The sequence below is a fragment of the Pteropus alecto genome, unplaced genomic scaffold, assembly GCF_000325575.1.
Source record: "Pteropus alecto unplaced genomic scaffold, ASM32557v1 scaffold233, whole genome shotgun sequence".
NCBI lineage: Eukaryota > Metazoa > Chordata > Mammalia > Chiroptera > Pteropodidae > Pteropus > Pteropus alecto.
The window spans coordinates 245,744-264,793 of record NW_006434367.1 but is presented as its reverse complement, the minus strand read 5'-3'; the positions used below and the strand labels follow the sequence as shown (position 1 = coordinate 264,793).

Here is a 19,050-nt window from a genome sequence, read left to right as displayed (position 1 = left end):
GGCGGGTTGCAGCCTTGGGCTTCCTTACTGTCACCTGGTTGTGACAGGGCTGTGTTTGACCATACCCAGATGTTAAGCTGCACTAATCGTTGAATGATTATTTTATTGTTTTCAACAATGTCCTAGGACATAAATTGTTCTGAAGACTAATTAAATTTGGGCTCCTTTGAAGGGATAGTTTCTGAGGTCAGTGATTGAGATTTGTTCTGACCCCAGGAAGGTTCTCATTGCTTTCTTCCTTTTCTCAGCAAACTGCCTAGCCTGTAGATTTGTCTATATCTCAAATGAATCTATCATTCCTTTTTGAATTGCCTTTTGCTACAATCTCCACTGTTCTTCAGAATGCTAGGACTTCTCTATACTCTGTTGAAAATGAAGTCATTTACTTTAAGAAGAGATTAGGAGCTATTTGTTTTATGACCCGCTTCCCCCTTCAGGCAAAATATCTGAGACAGGGCTCTGATGTGAGGTGAGGACAGTGGTGTCCTCTCTGAGTGACACCTCTACTTTAGGAGCTAAGTACTCAGTTGGAGGAAGACAGCCCCAAGTATTCTTGGCTTGCCGGTCTTGGCATGGAATGAGACAAAGTGACTAGTCACTATGCCATGCTATGGACATTTTTTGCAGGTGGGATATTATGGTATCACAGAGCTTGGACTCTTGGGCCACATTGCAGCCTGGAGTTGACCCCTGACTCTAGTACTCACTAACTCGAATTGGGTAAGTATATTAGTTTTCCATGGCTGCATAACAAATTTCAACAAACTTGGAGGCTTAAAACAACACGCATATTGATCTCACAGTTTCTATGGCTCATAATTGAGCATGTCTTAGCTGGGTCATCTGCTAAGATCGTCAGGATCTCACAAGGCTGCAATCAAGGTATGGGCTGGACTGCACTCTCATTTGATGCTCAGCGTCTGCTTCTAGACCCATGTAGCTGTCAGCAGCATTCAGGGCTGAGAGCTCATTTGTTTGCACAGGAATTAGATCCTGCCAAATGTGTTGTCATAATGTCTGTTTACTCTGTCAAGCCAGCAAGCAGAGTCTCTAGCAAATCTGCTAATAAGATGGTATTTTATATAGTGTCATATAGTCACGAGAATGATATCCCATCACATTTGCCATAATCTACAGGTTAGAAGCAAGTCACAGTCTACCCACACTCAAAGGGCAGGTGTTATACAAAGATATGAAACACCATGAGGCAGGAATCATTAGATCTACTTTAGAATCTGCTGCCACAGAAGTTATTTAATATCTCAGAACTTCAGCTTATTCATCTGAAAAAAAAATGAAGACAGTAATAGTACCCATTCTTAGGACTGTTGTGAGGATTAATGCACACAAAGCTCAGAATAATAGCTGGCTTGAAGTAACTGTTCAGTAATAAATAGGCACTATTATCATATAATTGGCATTGTTATTAGATGTCTCCACTGTCCAGGAAACATTAACTCTGACAGTTTCTCAAGATTTATTATTGATTTGCTCAAGTTTCCCAGAGGTCTTAACTAGAGAGTCTAGGGGTGCTCCTTGACTACTCTCTTGGCCCCTTTCCTACCTCAGCCCAGTAAATATGTGGTTGAAGGAGTGGAATGTTTACTGAATTATTTATGTCTGTCCTTGAATTGATGGGTGTCTTAGTGTGTTCAGACTGCAATAATACCATAGACGGTGTGGCTTATGAATATTAGAAATTTATTTCTCACAGTTCTGGAGTCTGGAAGGCAGGGTGCCAGCATGGTGGGGTAAGGGCCCTCCTCCTGCTTCATAGCTGGCACCATCTCTCACTGTTTTCTCACTTGGCAGAAGGGGTGAGGGATCTCTCTGGAGCCTCTTTTATACTAATCTCATTCATGAGGGCTTCACCTTGGTGATCTAAGTACCTCCCAACAGCCCCACCTACTAACACTACCATTTTGGGGGAGCAAGATTTCAAACTGCGTGAATTTTGAGGGAAAACAAACACTTGGACTATAGCAATGGGAAAATGATAGAGAAAAATAGGAAATTTTCTTCCCTTTTTATTAGAGATGGCTCAGAAGTAGTGCACTTCTGAATTAAAGAGGACATCAAGTAACCTATAGTACTTCATTCTTTTTCTAGCGTTCTCAGCTGTCTGATCCATGGCTAAATGATCAACAAAACTGAACACATGCATATGGCATTACCAAAGCAGTTTTAGAATTTGATATTTTGATAAAAGGATTGAAGTAGTCATCATGGAAAAAATCTGAGCTTTATTGATCTTCCTTACTCGAATGCAGTTCAATACTGTTTTTGTTTGAATTACCTATGAAGGTAGGGGTAGGTAACCATAGTTTTTTCAGTAATTCTGAGTACTAAAGACCCTGATCTGATTTGAATATAGCTGAGAACCTAGAATCGAAAATGTCTCTGAGTTAGCACCCAGCCTATGTTTTTGCTTTATAAACTATTAGAGTAGCCTTATGATTGTTTCTTATATTAAACAAAACAAATTGAAGGCAGTCAGAGGTGGGTGATTCCCTCTGGCAATAGTGACAGCTGAAAGCTTGAGAGTGGTAGCAAAGTTATTAACAAAAGCAGAATTCAATAAGCACAGCCATTTGTAACCATTTATGACATGGACTAAATTGCCCAATATCAAAGAAAGATTATATTTTATTGAGAATACTCAGAATAATCACAGAAAAATGTGCTATACATTATTCTTTTAATGGTAGAACTAACATTTTAAAAAATCATTTATAGGAATGCGCTTTAGATTTTATGAGAAATAAATTTAAATGTAATATTTTATGTATTAATAAATCTATGCTAATATACATTAGAGTACTGTAGCCCTTTTGATGAGGGAGAAGGACCAAAGGATTTCTATAGAACAGAGGTCAAGAAGACACACTTTGGATTTCATATTCAATTTGTGACAGAGGCCATCTGGAAAAAAAAGCCCACAGCTATCTTCTCTTTAATCCCATGCTTTCTGCTCTGTCTCTTAAGATCCAGTCCCTCCCCACATCTAATATCAAACCCATCACCAGACCAGCAGTCCTATGTGTGGTTGGCTTCTGCTCTCAGCAGCTCAGAAAACTCTTCCAAGGTCAAAATGTTGCCTCTTCCAAAAGATGCTGTCACTCCCAGTGGATCCTGAGCAACCATGCTCTGTGCATCTGAGGACCTGGCTTCTTTCCTCTCTTTCTCTCATCACTCATCCCTTTAGGTTACTTTTCAATTTAGCAAGAACTTGCCATCAGAAGTCACTTCTTCTTTAAGCTTTATTTTTAGCTATTAAAAACAGATGAATTTTGCTTAGCATGATAATCTCAAGATCCATCCATGTTATTGCAAATGCCAGTATTTCATCTTTTCTTATGTCTGGGTAATATTCCACTGTATTTATGTACCACCTCTTTGAGATTATCATGCTAAACAAAAAAGTCAGAAAAAAAAGTTGAGAACCATATGATTTCACTCACATGTGGGATAAAAAAATTGAAAGCAACAAATGGACAAGACAAACAAACACTCATAACACACAGGTAGGGGGAGGCAGATAAAGGTAAGTAGGGTCAAATATATGTTGATGGAAGGAAATTTAACTTTGAGTGGTAAACATACAATGCAATATACATATTATTTATTTTTGAATTGTATACTTGAAATCTATATAATTTTATTAATCAGTGTCATTCCCAATAAATTTAATAATTTTTTTTAAATGGATGAACTTACAAATTATGTTTTATTCTCATTGGTGATGACACTTTTCAATATCTGGCATCTGTCCTGTGGCTGATGGTAGAATGAAATTTTCTACTAATTAGGTCTGCCTCTCAGATTCGTCCATGGAAGAGTCTCTGGCTTGGGTCTCAATAATAGCACTGTCTTGAAGTGTTGTTTTGGTCTTGGTTTTTCCCATAGTCCAAAGGCATGATTAACTAACTCTCTCTCTGTCTTTCTGCCTCTCTCTCTCTCTCTCTTTTCTCTCTCTGTCTCTGTCTGTCTGTCTCTCTCTCTGTCTCTGTCTGTCTCTGTCTCTCTGTCTCTGTCTGTCTCTGTCTGTCTTCCTTTCTCTCTCTCTCACTCAATACTTCACAAAATACATATTTGGGTCTCTTTTCCTGTACTACTACACTGGGACAAACACAAAGATTGATTATACATTCTTCAGATAATTACGATTTTCCTCTGGCCTTTATTCCCACATAGGAAATAAATGGATTAGTTTTTATTTCTTCCTTTGAAATTTATGCTTTTAAAACATGAAAAGTTTTAATAAGGATTTAAAAGATAGTGGGATACTGAATGAGCAAAGAAGACTAATAGAGAAGTTTCCTTCATTCATGAAAACTCAAAGCATATTCTTTGACATTTATAATTTTTACCTTTCTTGCTTCCAAAAAGATTTGAGATGACAAACAGTAAAGCAGGCAGGTAGGAGGGAGGAAAGGGATTCTATATGTGGTAGTGTGGGATGGGCAAATTCAGCTGCAGCAATTTATTGGCATCTTTGGTTTAAAGGCCCTGTAGTTTCTGGCCTGAGTACTTATCTTGGTACTTTAACTTTTAGAAATCAATTATAGTGGCCTCCAGCCAGGAAAGAACAAGTTTTTGCCTTAGTCCAAAGCTCTCAAATTGTATTGCTATGTGTGCTTTGTACTCTGTCCTTCTTTATAGTTCATTATTTTATCTCTCTGGTTGTAAAAGCTGTACTATGGCAAGACTGTTCACATAGAACCAAACTATTACAAATACTAATAAGTGGAATAATTCTCATACACACTGGGGAAGGAAAAAACAGTTGAGAACATTAGTATTTGTTGGTATGTCATGTTATTTTATCACTTGACAATATTATCACCATGACTCCTAAAATCAGGGACCAATAATTCTACTGGAACCTGCAGCAGAAGATCATCTTTTTGAATGCTTCCCTAAGCTCTGGGCTCCGGAAGGCATATATAAAAGGGTCAATGACTGCATTGCACATGATCAACATGCCATTTACCTGGAAGAGAGACATGTAGCAAGCACAATAAGGATTATTTGGGCAGAATGTCATTAAGAGGACATGAAGGACAAAGGGAGCCCAGCAGAAGATGAAAACCCCAAGAAGGATGGTCAACGTGATGACCCCTTTCATATTGGCTCTGGGAAGTGTTGAGATCTTTCTGGCATGGGAATGAGCCAGCAAGAGCATGTGAACGTAGAGGCACAGGATGAAGACCAACATCAGAGGGAACAGCGATGTGAAGGTAATTACTGTGGGGATGTGATGGGAGAAGAGCACCATGGTGATGCCACTGCATATACAGCATGTCCAGATGACTGTCAGGATGACAATAGTGCGACGCATAGTCACAATGCTGTGATACTGCAGAGCATGGAAGATTGTGATGTAGCGGTCAGCAGCAATCACAGACAGACTGAAAATGGAGCCAAGTAGAGAGAGGATGAACAGGGAGTCAATGATATCATCAGCTGTGGTTTCAAAATTGCCACGAGGCTTGAGATAACCCATGTTTCCGAACATGATCAGGGTATTTTCCAAGATCTTATACAGGCTGCCCAACATATCGGAAATGGCTAAGCTGCAAATGAAAAAGTACATGGGTGCCTGGAGATTCTTATTCTTTATCACAGCCAGAAGGACAATCAGATTCTCCAAAACTCCGATGATGGATATTGTAAAAAATATCTCCTCTGGCAAAACCACATGAGGACAGTCTGAATTATTTCTTGCTGTATCATTTATGTTTTCATATAGACTGATTATGTGCTTCATTTCCCCTGCTTGTGGTAAAGTCAAGAATATTACTTGGACTTGAAAGAAATCTTGACTAATTATTCAGAATTTTTTCTTCTTTGTAGTACTTGCAGGAGATCTGAGGTAAAAGCCACACTATCACCTAAGAAAGAATATATACAAATATCAGCTGCAAAATTGACAACAAGGTAAAAACAAGCCATGCTATCTCTAAGAAATTTCTGTTGCCTTAATGAAATATAATGGTGTAATAATTTAAATAAAACAATTTACCAAACTCTCAATCTTAATTGCTTTGTGACAAATATCTCTAGTGGAATTTTGAGCCCAGAGATAAAAATATAGATTATTTTTTGTCCTCTCCCCTCTCCCTCTCGTATTCTTCTCATGGATAGACTAGAATGAGAAAAGAAGTAAAAGAAATTAAAGGCATATGTAGAAATAGGAAAACACATAACTACCCTTTTTTCCCAGCTTTATTGAAGTATAATAGACAATTAGTTGTTCATATTTACATGGTACAATTCAATGAGTATTTTTTTTCAATTACAGTTGACATGCAGTAATATATCAATTTCAGTTGTATGACAGAGTGATTAGAGATCTATATAACTCATGAAGTAGTCGCCCTACTTCATGAAGGATACTTCACTAAATGAAGTATCCCTCTTCCCCCTTAAATATTTATTACAACTTTGTTGACTATTTTCCTTATGCTACACTGTATATCTCTATAACTATTTTGTAACTATCCATTTGCACTTCTTAATCTCTTTGCCCCTTTTCACCATCCCCCCAACCCTTGCTCCCATCTAGTATCCCTCAAAATATTCTCTGTATCTATGAGTTTGTTTTAATTTTTGTTGTTGTTATTTTGTTCTTTAGATTCCACGTGTATGTGGCTGATGAGGTATTTGTCTTTATCTGACTTTCTTCATTCAGTGCAATACCCTCTAGGTCCATCAAGGCAATTTCTTTTTCCATCCTCATCCTTTTAATCTGTGTGTGACTTTTAATCTGAAGCAAGTCTCTTGTAGGCAGCATATGTAGGGGTCTTGTTTTCTTATCCATTCGGCCACTCTATCTTTTGATTGGAGCACTTAATTCTTTTCCATTTGAGGTACTTGTTGATAGGAATGTAGTTATTACCATTCTTTATTCCTGGAGTGCCCTAGACTTTTTGCTAAGCTGCCCCAGGCCTGGTCTGGTACTGGTGGCAGCTGGCTTGAGTTCCCAAAATGGTCTCTCCCACGTGCCTTCAGGACCAGCACGGGCAACAACCACACATGGATCTCTTTGTACTGCCTACCAGGCAGCCTTGGGCAAGTTACAGGCAGTGGCTGACATTGGTTCGAACAGGAGCCCCTCTCAAGGGGCCACAGAATGAATACACCAAGAGGCTGGCATCAGATGAAACAAATCACCACCTGATTAGGCATACAAGTGACACAGCCAAAGGGTGGTCTCAACAGGTACACAATCTCACTGGGGTGAATTCCACTCAGTAGGGTCAGCCCCACGAAGCGGCTCATACACCGAGAAGGGTCAATCCTCAAAACCAGTCAGCACTGAGAGTCAATTCCATCCACTAACATACTAACAGCAACTAAGGCTTAATGACAACAGGAGACCACACACAATTCACACAAGGGACACTCATGGAGCTCCTAGTGCAAGTGATTGTGGAGACTGTGCCACTGGACACACTGGGCACCGACTACATAAGGCCACCTGCCCAAGACTGGGAGATGTAACAAATCTACCTAATACATAGAAAAAAAACAGAAACAACTAAAATGAGAAAACAAAGAAACATGTCACAAATAAAACAACAGGAGAAAACTCCAGAAAAAGAACAAAATGAAATGGAGGCAAGCAACCTACCAAAGAGAGTTCAAAACACTGGTAATAAGGATGTTCAATGAACTTAGGAGAATAATAGATGACATCAGTGAGGACTTCAACAGAGACATAGTAAACATAAAAAAGACATAAAAAAGAACCAATGAGAAATTAATAATAAAATAAATAAAAATACATTAAAAATCAATAGTAGATTAGATGAAGCAGATCAAATTAGTAATTTGGAAGAAAATGTAGCAGAAAACACCCAATCAGAATAGCAAAAAGAAAAAAGAATTTTAAAAATGAAGAAAGTTTAAGAGACCTCTAGGAAAACATCGAAAGTACCAATATTTGCATCATAGGGGTACCAGAAAAAGAAGAGAGAGGCCAAGAGAATAAGAACCTATTTGAAAAAAATAATAGTGAACAATTTCCTTAACTTATTGAAAAAAATAGACATACAAATCCAGGAAGTGCAGAGAGTCCTAAGCAAGAAGAAACCAAACAAACCCAAACAAAAACAATCATAGTTAAAATGGCAAAGTTTAAAGACAAAGAGAAAATTCTAAAAGCAACAAGAGAAAGCAGCTCGTTGCTTACAATGTACTCACATAAAAATGTCAGCTAATTTTTCAACAGAAATTTTGCAGGCCAGGAGCGATTGTCATGAGATATTCAAAGTGATGAAAAACAAGGACCTACAACCAAGACTACTCTACCCAGCAAGGCTATCAATTAAAACTGAAAGTGAGATAAAGAGCTTCCCAAACAGTAAAAAGCAAAAGGAATTCACCACCACCAAGTTGCTATTACAAGAAATGTTAAGGGGAATTATGTAAAAAAAAGAAGTGTGGAGGGACATAAATGTGAATAATAAAATGGCAATAACTATGTACCTATCAATAACCACTTTATTATATATGGATTAAATGCTCCAATCAAAAGACATAGGATAGCTGAATGGATAAGAAAACAAGATCCATATACATGCTGTCTATAAGAGACCCACTTCAGATTGAAAGACACACACAGACTAAAAGTTAAGGGATGGAAAAAAGATATTTTATACAAATGAAAATTTAAAAAAATGCTGGGTAACAATATATATCAAACAATAGAGACTTTAAAACAAAGGCTATAATGAGAGACAAAGAAGGGCATCATTTAATGATAAAGGGATCAGTCCAACAGGAGGACATAACCTTAATAAATATATACACACCCAAAACAGGAGCACCGACATATATAAAGCAAATATTGACCAACATAAAGTGAGAGATTGGCAGTAATACACTCATAGTAGGGGACTTTAAACCCCATTGACACCTATGGACAGAACTTCCAGATAGAAAATCAACAAGGAAACAGTGGCCTTAAATGATACACTAGACAAGATAAAATTAATTGATATTTTCAGAGTGTTTCAGCGCAAAACATTCTTCTCAAGTGCACATGGACCATTTTTCAAGATAGACCACTTTAGGCCATGAAATAAATCTCAAGAAATTTAAGAAGATTGAAATCATATCAACCTTCTCCAACCACAATGGTATAAAACTAAAAATCAACTACAAAAAAAATTCCTGCAAAATACACAAACACATGGAGGATAAACAACATGTTACTAAACAATAAATGGGTTAACAATGAGATTAGAGAAGAAATCAAAAGATATGTAGAGACAAATGAAAATGAAAACACAACTCAAAATCTATGGGACACAGCAAAAGCAGTCCTGAGAGGGAAATTGGTTGCAATACAGTCCTATCTCAAGAAAGAAGAAAAAGCTCAAATAAATAATCCAACCTTTCACTTGAAAGAACTGGAAAAAGAATAGCAAACAAAGCACAAAATAGTAGAAGGAAGGAAATAATAAAGATTAGAGCAGAAATAAATGAAATAAGTCTAAATAAGCAATACGAAAGATCAATGAAACCAAGATCTTTTTCTTTAAAAAGATAAACAAAAGTGATAAATCTTTAACCATATTCACCAAGGAAAAAAGAAATGAAAAAGAAGTGACAATTGACTCTACAGAGCAATTGTGGACCATTTGGAAGAACTTAATTCCTTTCTAGAAAGATACAATCTCCCAAGACTGAGTTAAAAAGAATCAGAAATCTAAACTGACCGATTACCACTAGAAATTGAATCAGTAATTTAAAAACACTCCCCCAAAACAAAAGTTCTGGACTAGATGCCTTCACAGGTGAATTTTCTAATAAGAATTAACATGTATTTTACTACTATTCCAAAAAATTCAAGAGAAGGGAAGACTCCCTAACTCTTTTTACAAAGCCACCATTATGCTGATCGGACAAAGACAGTACAAAAAAAGAAAACTGCAGGCCGATATCCCTGATGAACAATGATGCAAAAATCTTCCACAAAATATATGCAAATCACATTGAAGAATGCATTAAAATGATCATACATCATGATTAACTTGGATTTATTCCTGAGATGCAAGGTTGGTACTATATCTGCAAATCAATTCATGTGATACACCGCATTAACAAATTGAAAGATAAAAATCATATAGTCATATCAATAGATGCAGAAAAAGTGTTTGACGAAATCCAGCATTTATTTATAATAAAATCTCTCAGCAAAGTGGGAATAGAGGGGACATACCTCAACATAATAAACACCATATATGACAAATCTATAGCTAACATCATACTCCATAAAGAAAAGCTAAAATTGTTTTCTTTAAGATCAAGAACAAGACAAGGATATCCACTTTTACTGGTTTATTAAACATAGAAGTAGAAGTCCTAGCTACTGCAATAAGGCAAAAAAGAGAAATAAAAGGAAAGGGAAAGCAAAGCTGTCATTATTTGCAGGTGACAAGATACTATATAGAGAACCCCAAAGATTCCACCCCAAAACTGTTAGAATTGATAAATGAATTATCAGGATACAAAATTAATTCAGAAATCTGTTGCATTTTTATACACCAATAATGAACTATCAGAAAGAGAAATTAAGAAAACAATCCCATTTACAACTGCATCTAAAAATAAAATAAAATATCTAGGAATAAATTTAACGGAGGAGGTAAAAAACCTGTACTCAGAAAACTATGACACTAAAGAAAGAAATTAAAGAAGATACAAATAAATGGAAGCATAAATCACGCTCATGGAAAGGAGAAATTAATGTTAAATATCCGTAATACTCCAAATATCTATAGATTCAATGGAATCCCTATCAAAATACCAATGATATTTTTCAGAGAACTAGAACAAATAATCCAAAAATTTATATGAAACCATGAAAGACTTTGAATAACCATGGGAATTTTGAGAAAAAAGAACAAAATTGGAGGTATTACACTACATGATGTCATGATGAAGTACAAGGCTATAGCAATTGAAACAGCATGGTACTGACAAACAAACAAATGCATAGATCAATGGAACAGAAAAGAGAGCCAAGAAATAAGTCCATCTATATGCTCATTTAATCTATGACAAAGGAGGCAAGAATATACAATGGGGTAAAGACAGTCTCTTCAATAAATGGCGTTGGGAAAACTCTACCACCTTCTTACACCATATACAAGAATAAAATCGAAAAGAATTAAAGACTTATATGTAAAACCTGAAACCATAAAACTCCTAGAAGAAAAAAATAGGCAGTAAACTCTCTGATATTGCTTTTAGTAATACTTTTTTTCTGATATATCTTTTTGGGCAAAGGAAACAAAAGGAAAAATAAACAATTAGGACTACATCAAAACGCAAAGTTTTTGCACAGCAAGGATACTATTATCAGTGAAAAGACTACTTACTGAATGGGAGAGGATATTTACCTATGATACATCTGATAAGAGATTAATATTCAAAACTCAACAACAACAACAACAAAACAATCTAATTAAAAGATGAGCAGAAGATCTGAATAAGTATTTTTCCAAAGAGGACATACAAGCAGCCAATAGGCATATGAAAAGATGCTCAACATCACTAATCGTCAGAGGAGTGCAAATTAAAACCTCCATGAGATATCATCACACACCTGTCAGGTTATCTATCATCAATAAATCAAAAAATAAGTGTTGGCAAGGATGTGGAGAAAATGGAACCCTCATACACTGTTGGTGGAATTGCAAGTTGATTCAGCCACTATGGAAAATTGTCTGGAGGTTCCTCAAAAAATTAAAAACAAAACTACCTTTTGCTCAGTAATTGCACTTCTGGGTATTTATTTAAAGAAAACCAAAATACTAGTTTGTAAATTGCATGCACTCCTACGTTCACAGCAACACTATTCATAATAGCCAAGATATGGAAGCAATCTAGGTGCCATCATAGATGATTGGATAAAGAAGCTGTGGTACATATATACAATGGAATATTACTCAGCCATAAAAAAAATGAAATCTTATCATTTGCAACGACATGGATCGACCTAGAGGGTATTATGCTGAGTGAAATAAGTCAGACAGAGAAAGAGAAATACCATATGATTTCACTTATATGCAGAATCTAAGGAACAAAAGAAACAGTGTAAATGAAAACAGACTCACAGATACAGAAAACAAATTGCTGATTACCAGAGGAGAGAAAAGAGGAGAGAGGGTAAAAAAGATGAAGAGATGAAAAAGTTCAAATTAGTAGTTACAAAATAGTCATGGGAAAGTAGAGTACAGCACAGGGAATATAGTCAATATTATTGTAATGGTTGTGCTAGAGTAATCAGGGGATCACTTCATAAATTATATAAATGTCTTACCATTATATTGTCTACCTGATACTAATATATAGTAAAAATAAGAATAGAAGATAAAAAATAGTTATAAATAAACTAAGGTGCTGTGAAGGATTATAATCACAGTTGATCTATCTAAATTACAATAAATACAAATTGTTCAAAATCCAAGTATCATATTTGTCAAATATAGATATAAGTATTTCTTCAAACTCATTAATTGGAAAATGCGTTGTCAGTAAAAATCTAGAATAAGCATCCTACTCACACATTCTAACCCAATAGAAGGTGACACATATAGTTCCACCATCACACTGTCTGCCTTTGGACTTAAAAATCTGAAAGATCTGTAACTCAGGAGCCGTAAACAAATAATCAATAATATGTACAAAGATGTATATACAATAATGTTCACTGAATTGTTAATTATAATAGTGAAAAACTGATAACAACATAAATATAGAACACTATTTTATAATTAAAAAAGATAGAACACTATTTTATAATTAAAATCATGGTTCGATGGTGCAGAAGTTTATATATATATTCATTAAAAGGCATAGAAAAATCCCTAGAAGAATATCTCAAATATTAATTGGGTGGTGGAGCTACGAACTATTTTTTAAAATATATATATTTTTATTTTAGAACAGTTTTAGATTCATGGGAAAGTTACAAAGCTAGCAGAGAGTTCCCATACAAAGTACACCCAGTTTCCCATATTAGCGTTTCACATTAATATAGTACATTAACCACAATTGATGGTCAGTATTGACACATTATTATTAGCTAAAGTTCATACTTTATTCATATTTCCTTAGTTTTATCTAATGTACATTTTCTGTTCCAAGATCCCACAGTGGCAATTAGCTGTTATTACATTTAGCATGTCTCCTTATGATCCTCTTGGCTGTGGCAGTTTCTCAGACTTTTCTTGTTTTTAATGATCTTGACAGTTTTAAGGATTGCTGGTCAAGTATTTTGTAGAATGTTCTACAATTGCTATTTGGTAATTTTGTCATGATCAGACTGGGATTATGGATTTGGGGGGAGAAAAACCACAAGGAGCAAAGTAACATTCTCATTACATCATATCAAGGAACTTACCATCAACACAACATACTACCATTGGTGTTGACCACCACCATTTGGCTGAGAAAGTGTCTATCAAGTTACTCTGTTGTGAAGTCTCTACCCACTCACCTTCATAATGTATTCTTTCAAAGGAAGTCACTGTGCCCCACCTCCTGAGAGTGGAGTATCTACCTATGTAAATTATTTGGAATTCTGCCTAGGAGATTTGCCTATTGGTTCTGTTTATTTATTCAGTCATTTGTTTGTATCAGTATGGATACATGGATATTTATTTTATATTTTAGGTTATGATTCAATATAATTTTATTTATTTGGCCATTCGGAGTTCTTTCAGTTGGCATCTGTGTCCTTTAGACGTACTTTCATGGTAGTGATTTTGGGGAACAATTATTTACTTTCTGGCATTAAAAGATGTTCCAGGCTCATCTTGTTATTTTGTACCATAGCCATTATTCCAGGGATACTTGATTCCTTTTATTGAAGAACGGGATTAGAAACCAAGATCTAAGTGCTAAATATTCAAGTTGCTACTGGGATGCCATTGCTTCTAGGCCTTTTCAGTTAAGATTTCAGAGCAAAGAAATATGTGTAAACTATAAGTAGTGTAAAATAGTGTGAACTAAGCAATGTGTATGTACATATCTATAAATATTTATCTATCTGTACCTATATTAAGCTAATCATGAACTCATGCTGATGTCTGCAACTCCATTCCATGATCACATTCTTCGAGCCTTCTCTCCTTGCTTATCTATAACCTTCTGCACCAACTTTTGCCATGTATTACTTAACTGCTTGATTCTAGTATACATTTATAGTGGTTTCCAAATTGTTAACCCATATCACTGTGGTGAACTTTATCATCTGCAGTGGTCCCCCAACCTTTTTGGCACCAGGGATTGGTACTCCCATGAAAACCTAATGCCTGCTGATCTGAGTTGGAGCTGAGGCGGTGAAGCTAGTGCTGGGAAGCAGCTGTGAATATAGATGAAACTCCACTTGCTTGCCTGCCACTCACCTCCTGCTGTGTGACCTCGTTCCTAACAAGTCATGAACCAGTATTGGCCTGCAGCCTGGGGACTGAGGACCCCTGATCTAGAGAACAGAGCTTTTGCCTTTGTTTTATAGTCTCCACTCATTTTCAAAGTTATTTAGGTCATCACCTTTCTCTTTACCCCATTCATTGAAGTTATTTTGTTTATTTATAATACAATCAGATTCTATTGTTGTATTTCGATCTGAAATCCCTGGACCTCCTAAATGATTTTTTAAAATTTGCACACATAAGACTCACTCTTTATGCTGTAAATTTCTATAGATTTTGACAAATGCAGGGTGTGATATATTCACTATTATAGTATACAGAATGGTTTACCACTCTACAAATTCCCCTGTATTTCATCTATTCAACCCTCAATCCCTCTTCAAGCCACTGAAAATAGCTTATCTGTTTACTGTCTTACAGCTTGTCTTTCCCAGAACATCATATAATGGAAATCATATAGTACATGACCTTTTAGACTGGCTTGTGTCACTTAGTAATATAAATTTAAGTTTCACCCACATCTTTTTTAGGCTTGAGAGCTAAAGGATAGTAGAAGGACATTTTGCTTGCTTCCAAGTTTTGGTAATTGTGAATCAAGCTGCTATAAAAATCACATGCAGGTTTTTGTGTGGACATACATTTCCAACTCATTTGGATAAATACCAAGGAACATAATTGTTTGATCATATGGTAAGAGTCTGCTTAGTTTTGTAAGAAACTGCCACATGACCTTCAAAGTGGCTATACCATTTTGTATTGCCACCAACAAGGAATTAGAGTTCCTGTTGCTCCACATCCTCACAGCATTTGGTGTTGTCAACATTTTGGATGTCAGCCATTCTAATAAGTGCATAGTGGTATCTCACTGTTGGTTTAATTTTCATTTTCCTAATGATGAATTATGATGAGTATCATTTCATGTGTTTATTTAACATCTGTAGGTCTGCTTTGGTGAGATGTCTATTTAGATTTTTTGTTTATTTTTAAATTGTGTTGTTTCTTTCTTTTTGTTGAGTTTAATAATTCTTTGAATATTTTGAGAAAAAAGTCATTTTTCCAATATGTATTTGAAATTATTTTTTCCTAGTCTGTGGTTTGTCTTTTTATTATTTTAACAATGTCTATCATAGAGTAGATGTTTTAAATTTTAATAAAGTCAAAAAAATTTTTAATAGTCACTTTATTTATTTTTCCTTTCATGGATGATACTTTTGGTGTTATATCTAAAAATTCATTACCAAATCTAATGTCATTAGATTTTCATCTGTAATGTATATTTTCATCTGTGTTTTCTTCTAGAAGTTGTGTGGTCTTATATTTACATTTAGGTCTATGATCCACTTGGAGTTTTGTGTGTGTGTGTGTGTGTGCACACGTGTGTGTGTAAGATATGAGATCTACATCTAGATCCTTTTTTTTTTTTTGCGTATAAATGTTCAATTGTTCTCCAGATTAGGCAAAGGAGACCTTCCATAATATTGGGAACGAAGTATACATGCGTATAATAGAAGCTGAGGGCCTGGAGCAGATGTGTGTTAGGGAGCAAACTTGGTGGCATTTAATCTTTCCTGGAGATTTTTTTTGGAATAAAAACCTCCATCGAACCCTTGTCGTAACTTACTTAAAAAAATCAATACCAGATTCTTTACTGCACAGTTCCGTTTATATTTCCACTCCTGGAATAGTTTCCAATTTCCACTCTTTTGCGAAAGCATGGAATAGTTTTTAACTGGTTCAGTGAGCTGAACAAATGCCATTAAATAAAACAACATTAAACAACTGCTTTCCTATTCCAGATGAAGAATTTTAAACTTATTTCATATCTTTAGATTGGTGACTCAAAGCTTTCTTTGACTCACCTAACTCCTGCTAGGGAGTGGACTGACTCCAACCTAACTGGACCGCATGACCACCATGAGCATGACAGGCAGCTTTTAGTCTCTGGACTCTGCTCTGGAGTGTTGAGGAGCTAGTGTCACTGCTTTTTTGTACTCCACAGTGAGTCTCAGTCCCAGAGGATGAGGGGCTGTTAATGAAGCATTTGTTATCCAAGGAATATGATGAGAATATATGTATGGGAGGGTTAGGGAGAAGGAAAGTTTTAGGATCTTTTGGCTTTAATTCAAGTAATCGAATAAAGTACTGGCCTTTGTGAACATCTTCTAGGATCCAGGTTATGTGTAGTTGGGAATAAAAAAGATAGGAAACACCATACTGCTCATCAAAATCTAGCTGAGGAGACAAGACATACACACCTGAGAAAGAGAACAGGTAAGGTTATGGTGACTTGCTAATGAGTCATGGCTGCTACATGGTATACATGATGCAGAAAAGGATTGACTTTACCTACAAGCAATGTCGGTAATTCATTGTCTACTGTGTAGGAACCAAATGTGTGTTTAGCAATTTTAATTAATACCCTAACAGCTAGAAAACCAAACTCCCTGGTACATCAGCACGTCCTTAAAATTCTTCACTTTAAAAGCAATTTGGTTTTACCATGGCTTCTCTTACAGTGGTGTCTATGTTAAAGGTCAGAGAAGGTTCACAGTGAAAGGCATTCTGTTTAATGCTCCAATTAAATATAAAAGATAATACTCCTATTCCCTGCTCCCCCACCAATTTCACAGATAAGAAAACTGAGATTCATAGAGGTTAGGTAACTTACTTAAGATTATCCAGCTGCTAAGTCTGCCTTCCTCTAAGGCCTATGTTCTCTCCTTTTTTCCAAACAGGCTCTGGAGGCTGAGCATAAGTGGAAGCAGCAGGATTCCAGTCCAGCAGACACTGACTGGGTACTTGTCTCACCCACCCCCCAAGTATTTGAGAGTTTAGTTTAGGCACTATGTGGTGGAAGATGCTGGGGAGTACTTGCTTCCAACTCTAAGGCCATTTTGTGCTAAATAAAATAAAGTAGCATCATAATAAGACTGTGGATATTATTAATCAGTACACTGTTGAAAGAAAGAGAGGAGAAAGAGAGGAAAGCAAGGAGAAACTCCAAGATAGATGAATTTCTAATTCACTTACTGATCCTGGACTGTCCCAACAACCTTTGCTAGCACCATATCACCGTTACCAGCTAATAATCAGTTTTCTTGATCTTACTGAATAGAAGCAGTTATAACTCTAAAGTTTGGCTATTCATGTGGCAGTACTCATTAATGATAAACAAAGACTCATCTGAACCCAGCACATGGCCCGCTTTGAATTCTGTCTAGAATCAAGTATAAGAGGTCCCCGTATTTTGGGGTATGAGGCAGTCTCATTCTTTTCTTTCTTTTCATCATAATATACAATTTTCGTGTGGTGTCCCTTTCCCATTTTCTTCATCACCTTTTCACGTTCAGCATACACATTCCTATCTCTATGCAGACTATCCCAAACTGCCTTCCCTCTCCCAAAGAAGCATGAGAGAGTTTCCCACCTGTTTTTCTATACAATTTGTCTTTATTTTTCCTGATAGTATTGCTCACATTAAAACACACTGTCTTCTCTTGTAAATGGATTTTGAGTTCTTTAGGATAAGAACTGTCTTTACCATCTCTGTACGCCCAGCACTTAGCAGAGAACCTGGCCATAGCCATAGTTGTACAATCAATGGAAGATGAATGTTGCTTACACCAAGCAGAAAGATCTCATTAAAGGTGAATTAAACATTACGATTTCAGATGGTAAACATACCTGGAAAAATTAACAAGGTAAAGAATAAAATGGCTTAAAATGTTTTACATTGAATTATCTTAAGTTTCTCTGAGGCAATAAAAAGGAAGTTGCTACTAGAGTGAAACTCTCCCTCTGCCACAAGAGATGCAGGATGCACTGAAAGGTCAAGATTGTTCTAGAGCAGTCTACTTTATTCCCCTACTGCTCCTGGAAGCTCACAGTAGACAATTTGACTGGGGCTTGCAGCAAGGCTTGGTACTAAGTATTCAATGGACATTTTTGATAAATACACAAATGAGCGAGCACAGCTTGTCACAATCCCTTCTGCATTTCTGCTCTGGGTGCACTGAAGGAAGCTCTCCTCTTCTCAGTCTTTTTCAAGGCCTTACTCTCAGCATGCCCCTGTATCCTTTTACCATTTCTATCCCTTTAAGGCTTTGTGTGTGTGCATATATGTGTATGTGTGTACATGTACACGTTTGAGAGGAGGAGAATTATCTCAAGGTAGCCTTGGGAAATAAAAATATGAATAACTGTTTTTATTAAAAACCTCAAAGACTTGAAAACTCATATCTGAAAAGGTATTTGTACACTGATGTTCATAGCAGCATTAACCATGGTGGCCAGGACATGGAAGCAACCAAAGTGTCTTACGATAAATAAATGAATGGATAAAGAAGCTGTGGTACATATATACAATGTAATATTACTCAGCAATAAGAAGAGATGAAATATTGACATTTGGGACAACACAGATGGACCTCGAGATAATCATGTTAAATGAAATAAGCCAGACAGAAAAAGTTGAAAAGTGATAATCACACGATATCATTTATATGTGGGATATAAACCTAAAAGCAACAAACCAACAGGACAAACAAACAGAGACCATTGGACATGGACAATAGACTAGTGGTTACCAGAGGGTAAG

At 36.1% G+C, this 19,050-nt stretch overlaps 1 protein-coding gene across 1 annotated transcript in view; it reads right to left on the bottom strand.

Moving 5' to 3' along the window:
• Nucleotides 1–4,876: 4,876 nt before the first annotated feature.
• The window catches only part of MC2R (melanocortin 2 receptor), a 15,163-nt gene continuing 989 nt past the window's right edge, over nt 4,877–19,050 (bottom strand). The window contains exon 2 of the mRNA XM_006909203.1: nt 4,877–5,894. Within this exon, the coding sequence (XP_006909265.1) occupies nt 4,877–5,770 (894 nt within the window). The 5' untranslated portion in view covers nt 5,771–5,894. The remainder of the gene's footprint in view (nt 5,895–19,050) is intronic.